Here is a 7,253-nt window from a genome sequence, read left to right on the forward strand (position 1 = left end):
TAGAGGAAGAATGGAGTTTAAGGCACGTTCTTGGAACCTTACTCTGAATTTACTCTGGATTTATTCACTATCAAAGGATTTCAAGATGCTCGCGGATAAAAACAAAGTGACCGGAAGTTGCCTGTCGATAACGGAAGCTTCTATACACGCTGTCCACTGCGCGCGCCGACAGTTGGCTGTCTTTTCCTTTAGTGTCTCTGGTGTAACACGAATAGACTGAGTGGTCCATCATAGCAGCAGTTTACACAGTATTGCCAACATATTTTTCAGTTAAGATAAACGTTATGCTAAGTCTCTGTGTAAAAGTCACAGGCAAATAAGATCGTTTGTAACCTTTGCCCTCCAGCTTCTGGATCACAGAGGAACAGTCAGATGGGTATCAGCATGGGTTTGTGATATTGTGTGTCTTTAGAATGGTTAAAATGTAAGTCTGTGTGTGATTTCTATGATGCACCACTTGCTTGGCCTTATCTTGTAACTACAAGCTTGCCCTGACCTTCCTGTAAGTGTTGGACTGAGTATAGTTCCCAAGTGTTAATTGTCTACTGGGTTACAACGTTGGTTACTTGTGATTTATTTTGCTGATAATTCACTTTTGTCGGCACCGATGATGGTGGTAGTGATGACAAAGGTATGCGACAGTTAAGATTGTTCACTGTCTGTCTCGAAGCATTTGTTTTTGTTTATTCTTCTTACAAAAAGACTATTTCTGTTACTATTTTGTTGATCTTCTGTTGTTTTTCTTTAGTGCATCAATTATTGGACAACTGACTTTGTATTTAATAATTCATTTCTTTCTCGCGAACACTGATATGTATCAATGTATCTACATGTCAATCATTTACACACAGACATACATAAACGCGCGAGCGGATATAAATACACGGTCACCAAACACACACACACACACATGGACATGCATACGCACAAATAAGATTACAAAGAAAACAGAAAACAAACATATATTAATACATAAATTATGGACAAGATAGTTGTCTCCCTTTATATGAAAGAAAGGTTGTATGTTGTATTGACTTCCTGTTCCTATGTTATTCTTACCTTCTAAGTCTTAAGCAGTTTGTCGGACAGGAACTTTTTTCCTCAGGAATGACTAATCAATATCTTATAGAGATTTACTACGCACCTTTGTACATTTACTAAGGACTTGTGAAAACATCTCCTTAAATGCAAGAATATTCTTTCAGGAATAACACAGAAATAATCCATTAGCCATATTTGCATGCTGATTTTGGAGATAACAAACCTTCCAAAACAAAATGAAATTAACGGAAACTGCTAAAGTAAAGTAAAAATATATAAGCAATAAAGATACCTAGATTAATAGGGAAATTTTTATAAAGGTTTTCGATCTGCACGAAGAGCCAATAGAGAAAAGACAATAGCACCTTAGTTTAAAAAATATTCCTACAAAGTATTAGTCTTTAAAAAGAAAAAAAGACTTGCAAAAAAAAAAGATTTGGAAATTAGAAACTAAATAAATATACAAGAAAAGAGAAAGAGAGTCATATATTTCATTCCCTTATATTAAAAAACATAGCCTTTACAAAGTGAAAGACACTAAGTTTCATTTAGGTCTTAAACACCCGGCTGTGCTACAATCCATATCGACCTTCAGTTGACAAATTATGTGTTTTTGTCTTTCTACTTCTCTAGTTCGTCGTCTCCGCTCTAAATAAATGTTAAAAGTGTAAAGGAAGGGGTTCAATGCGGAGTTAACAGGTAAAATAAAAATAGCCATCGCCACATTGACCTCTCCAGATACGGGAATGTCATAGGTCGCGAGAATTCCCGTTAAACCGACAGGAAACCAGCACAAAAATTCCGACATTACTACAGTAATTAGCCGTCGTGCTACAGTAATGTCTTTAGTAGCTTTGGATGTGCTGGACACAGACATGGAGGTCGCGCGTATAGACCAGTAAATAAGGACCTGACCCACAAAAATAACAAGAAAACAAATAAAATTCAAGACAACTATGATAATGAACGAATATTTACGACCAGGGAAATCAACCCTCGAGGTAGGAAGCGGAATACAAATACTAGTCTGGCTGTAAAACTGCCAGTGTGACGTCACAGGAAGACAAGGGGTCACAGCTAAGGTTAGACCTGCCAGCCACACAAGTCCGCATGTAAGCTGTGCTGAACGTTTCCTAAAATGGAACGAACTAAAAGGAAAACGAAGAACTAAAAAGCGGTCAGTAGTGATTAAAAAGATCATAAACACAGACACCTCCATCGATAATAAGCACACAACACCTGTAACCTTGCACAAGCCGCTGTTCCTCCAGTCGACATCCTCCCACAGGTAAGAGCCTCTGTACCTGTAATCTGCGACACCGATAACCAATAAATACACACCCATCAGAAAGTCCGCCACACACAGGTTGGTGACGAAGACATCATACCCGATGTCACCTGTGGTTTTGTGGAAGATCAAGCGGTAAAGCAGTGTGCCGACATTTCCCAGTAACGAGAGCGAGGCAAAGATGGCGAGTGCCACGCGGTACAGGTTGGAGCGAAGCAGATCGTCACAGGAAGACACTTCATCGGAGGGAGCGTGACAGTTGAGCACGTTGAACCCTCGGGGTAGTATTGCCGGACAGCACAGCTTGTAGTTGTCAGCATAAACAGTGTCCAGTCTGTCTAAAGCTGTGAATATTTCATCGGGAAATGTGTGATTGGGCATTGGTCGTAAATCTAGTACCACGCGCAGATTATTCATTTTACCAAAGCCTTGTCCTGTCACGTGATTTATTTGACTACCAGAGAGATTTAAATTTGTTAAAGCCGAGAGAAATGTTAACATTCCGAGGTCAATTTGGAACATTGGTATCTCTGACATGTCCAAAGTTTTCAGAGGATTTGTGTAAACACAATCGTGGAAATAAAACCGTTTTAAAGGATTATTACTTATCTTCAAAAACTCAATATTTGTCAGACCAAGGAAATGGCTGCTCGTCATGTGAGTTAACTCATTGTAACTCAGATCCAGAATGCGGAGGTTGGGCAACACGACTTCATGAAGTTCAGTGAGGTTACACCGGACCAGACTGAGATGAACGAGGAAGGTGTTGTTCCACAGGAGCGAGGGTCACCGAGGTGCCGCTTGCATCCAAATAGCGAATGTTAGAATAGTCAGCGGCATTGAAAATGTCAGAACAAACAAAAGCCCAGCCGTGACAGACACAGTTGTGTGGACATGTTTCATTACACAATATTTCATCATCATGTTGAGGACAATGGTAGATCCCGTCACACACGTGACTCTCGTGAACACACACCTGAGAGGCACGGCAGCGGTAGAAGCCTGGACACGTGTACCTGTCACATGCCGCCTCGTCTTCGTGACCAGGACAGTCGTATATTCCATTACATCGGAGGTAGACAGGCAGACACACCTGCTGAAGGCTGACACACGTGAAGTCAGTATCAGGACAAGTAAATGTCAGCATTACAGGTGTGTTATAGTTTGTGAAAGTTAACAAATCTTTTTGAAATTGTAAGTCTCACAGGTGGTGTTGAAAGTAAGTCCTCAAAGGAAATACTTCCGTACAGAGAACTTATGTGACACAGGTCCTCATCTTTGTGGTCATCACAATCCACTTGATTGTCACAGACTTTACTGTTATCCACACACTGTCGACAAAATACATGCTATTCTTGCTTTATTGTTGACACAAATTTCTAACAATAGAGACTTTTGCGCAAAACCTGTCTTGAATTTAGCTGTTACTCATGAACTGAGATATTTTTCAGGACAACAAAAATAAAATTGTAACAGTTAAAGTTATTTTTGAAATCCTGTTTAATACAAAAGCTTATGGTAAAACATTTTTTTATGTACGTATTAAATGTCAATCGAAAAGATAATGCTTTGTTCTTTATCAACCTCCTTTTTCTATTTTATGAATGAGACTTGGTTTGTTTTCTTTTGCAAAATTGGAAAACGTGCTGGCATCCTAGAAACACTTTTGGACATAAATACATCGTAAGAATATATAAGGTTAGTGGATGTTCAAGCTTAAATTTAGCTCGACTTTCATTATCTGTAGCTTTTATTTTAACGTAAAGAAATGAGAAGACAAACCTGTTTACCGCTGCAGTGAAAAGACGATGAACTATTACATTGTGGGAAGAAGCAGAAGTCCTCGTCACTCCCGTCTTTACAGTCAGGCCGATGGTCACACACTAACGTGTAGGGGACACTATCCTGCACACCGCTGCACTTAAAGAACGGCGGAAGTGACGTCAGTGGTGCCGAACAGAAAGACGTGTCGCCATAGTTACCAGACCAACAGGCAGAGTTCTTATCACAAGCCAGGAACACGTGAGTGAAGTGATTAGCGGGGCATCGGATGTACGCAGCCTGGTGGACATTTTGATATTTGTACTCTTTGTCGACAGCAATGAAATCATCGTAGACTACAATAATAAAGTATCAAACCTTGACATAATCTAGAAATAAAAAGTAGTCTTCTTTTGTTTATAAAATTAAACTTTTTTTCGTGTGTTATTTGCATACAAAACAGGTGACGACACGTGTGCAAAAAAGTCAATAAATTTCTATAAAAGATCGCAATTCAGTCATTAAATGAACATATACACTGGGCCGTTACTGACCTTTGACAGTTTCTCAGAAGGTTGTTGTGTAGAAATCACTGGTAGCTGTTGCTGTTTGTAAGTAACCGGAAGCTGGCAAATGCGAGAAGTAATGGAATACATCGAGTTACATCCTCCTTTCACCACCAAAACAAAAAAGTATTTATCATGTAAACTAAATCCGATAGAAAAGCACTCTTGCACACCTGAACTATACCTTGTGTTGCTGGTATGTGCAACAGTCTTATCAACCCACTGTAAACTGTGTTGGTACCTGGGCAAATAAAATAAAATTTAATCAGCCGAATAAGGTAGTCAAACAGTCTACATAATTATCGATGACCACAGTAAATACAATGAAGCGACCATACAACCATTGAAACAAATGTAGACTAAAATACACGTGTACTCACATTGGTGATAAACCTTTCGGCATTGTCATCAGGCCAATGAAGAACTTGCCGTTCAGATTTAGCCTTTGTAGCCATTTCGGCAGACGGTCTTTCATGTTTTGTGTAGTCAGACTGACGAGTTGTCCTCCACGCTCCTGACACCATCTGTTCTCAAGTGACCAGGATGATGGTTGATTTACACTGGAAATAGCAATACAGCGCCCGTCCACCTGAAATAGTCCCTGTCTGAATGTGCCATCACCTTGCCAGCATCCACCTTCTGCCTCCTTGTCGTTACAGTCAAACATCAAGATACAGGGAGTGTCCTGCCACATGTCCGGCCAGTCGGTAACCGAGCAGTTCCACCTGTCTCCTGACAGTTCTACAGGTGGCTCTGACTTGTGTTGAAAATCAAAAGATAATGTAAAGTTGTTTACCCCATACGTCTCATAACTTTGAAATTCTATGAATAGCCATCCGGAATAGAAAGTAAGGCCGTGGCAAGTGTTTACAGGTAAACTGCATAAAGGATACGTTAAGGTGTTGTTGTCTGTGCGGAAGGTCACGTGATCAGAGTACTTGATGTCCGAGCACATATACGTACGAGGAATTAAATGAAGAACAATAATATTGTCATTTAGAGCCTTCAGGTGTACAGAGGATTTTACGAATGGTTGATAGTCCTGTTTACTCCAATTCTTCATCTCGATTTTACCTGTAAGTTATACGAAAATGATATTTGCATTATTATAGAGACGAGAGAAATTTAGCTCTTCAGTTTTGCGACTTGTGACAGGTGTGATGTATCTGGAAGGAGTTTTGAGACACTATGGTTACACAATGATGGTGAAATAGGTTTACGTTATCGTAATAAGATAAGGAGATTAACCATAAACTGAACCATAGAAAGTTATTTTATTACATTTTAGTACCTGATCCTTTGTGTGCGATATTTGTAAAATACATTTGACATACAGAAATGTTTCCTGTTATGTTATTTCAAATCAGGAGACTAGTGACTCATTGAAACAGTAATTTGTTACAGTCACTGTGTAGTCATATTAAGTGTGGGTTAGCAATAAACAGCTCCATACAATAAAATTATCTCAATCATCTTAATTTTTTGTAGGACTAAATTGTGGTATCTAATATAAAATATAATATAAAAAGACACACCTGATGTTGAGGAATGAAAGATGATTTCAAGGTGTGGGCGACTGGTCTCTGGCAAGGTGGTGATGTTGAAGGCCATTTTAAAAGAAGAAATCATTCTTTTTAATAGGGTTAGATTAAAGGTCAGATTAACGGTCAAGAGTTGAGAATAGGTAACAAATGTTGCAGGAAGATGTAACGGACAGCGAGTTAATAAGGTCACACCTTTGTCGTCCAACAGGGCGATGTTGACAGCTGCACAATTTGTAATCGGGTATTTTACCTGCACAACAGCCACCATACCTTTGGGAACACTTAAATGTAAAACACAAAACGAAGTGACATGTGACAAAACTTCATCTCTCGGATTAAAGGTCCATTTAATGACGGCCTCGTTATCGATGATATGATGTCTGACGATGCGGTTAGAGCAGTTTCTGAGTTCTAGATGGAGATCAGATGATTTGTTCCTCTTGCGTGTGGCCTCAGACGAATTGTTTACTTTTACTACGTCACGCAGTTGGACAGCAGAGTCGTGGCCGGAAGTAGTAATCATCAGTGTGCTGGTGTCACGGTTGTCACTAGAATGTCGTGACACTTGACTCACATGGTACGAGTTGTCATGATGTCTGATAGATGAATCCGACTTTTGATGGTGGACTGCACTGTGCGCAGTGATGCTCACCTCCCCTGATGTGGGGTTCATCACTCTACTTGCTGTTGATGTAGAGGACCCGGATGTGAAGTGTAAGCAAAGTATACTAACGATCGTTGTTATGGTGCTGAACATGTCACTGTGTCGTCTGCTCTGTTTCGAAATAATCAAAACCAGCGATAGTCTCTCAGCAACTAACCCTTCACCCTTTCTGAAGGAACTGACTAAAGGACTGAGGACAAAGGATTGACGATCATCTTAAAGTAAAATATTATATGATGTCTATGAGGTTCCTTCTACTGCTTTGTTAGGTACCTTATAAAGATATCCAAGACAATATTCTAGTACTGTCTAAAAAATATATTTCCACTAGTTGATTAAAAATATTTTTTTTTCTTTTACAACAGCTTTAAAGCTGTGTAAAGACTTTT

General features: G+C 39.5%; 1 protein-coding gene across 1 annotated transcript; it reads right to left on the bottom strand.

Annotated features, from left to right (window-relative positions):
• Positions 1–1,585: 1,585 nt before the first annotated feature.
• Positions 1,586–5,350, bottom strand: LOC112555550 (G-protein coupled receptor GRL101-like). Its single transcript, XM_025223983.1, has 3 exons — positions 5,037–5,350; positions 4,830–4,897; positions 1,586–2,613 (listed from the first exon to the last, which is right to left on the bottom strand). Exons 1-3 carry the CDS (start codon positions 5,348–5,350, stop codon positions 1,586–1,588), a joined length of 1,410 nt encoding a protein of 469 aa, XP_025079768.1.
• Between the last annotated feature and the right edge of the window lie 1,903 nt (positions 5,351–7,253).

Source organism: Pomacea canaliculata, linkage group LG14 (assembly GCF_003073045.1).
Source record: "Pomacea canaliculata isolate SZHN2017 linkage group LG14, ASM307304v1, whole genome shotgun sequence".
NCBI lineage: Eukaryota > Metazoa > Mollusca > Gastropoda > Architaenioglossa > Ampullariidae > Pomacea > Pomacea canaliculata.

Coding starts and splice junctions, on each gene's coding strand:
- LOC112555550 (XM_025223983.1), bottom strand. CDS start 5,350: ATGTGGCAGGACACTCCCTGTATCTTGATGTTTGACTGTAACGACAAG. Junction 4,898..5,036: donor CCGAAAGGTTTATCACCAAT/GTGAGTACACGT, acceptor TTATTTGCCCAG/GTACCAACACAGTTTACAGT. Junction 2,614..4,829: donor CAACACAAGGTATAGTTCAG/GTGTGCAAGAGT, acceptor GTCCGGCAATAC/TACCCCGAGGGTTCAACGTG.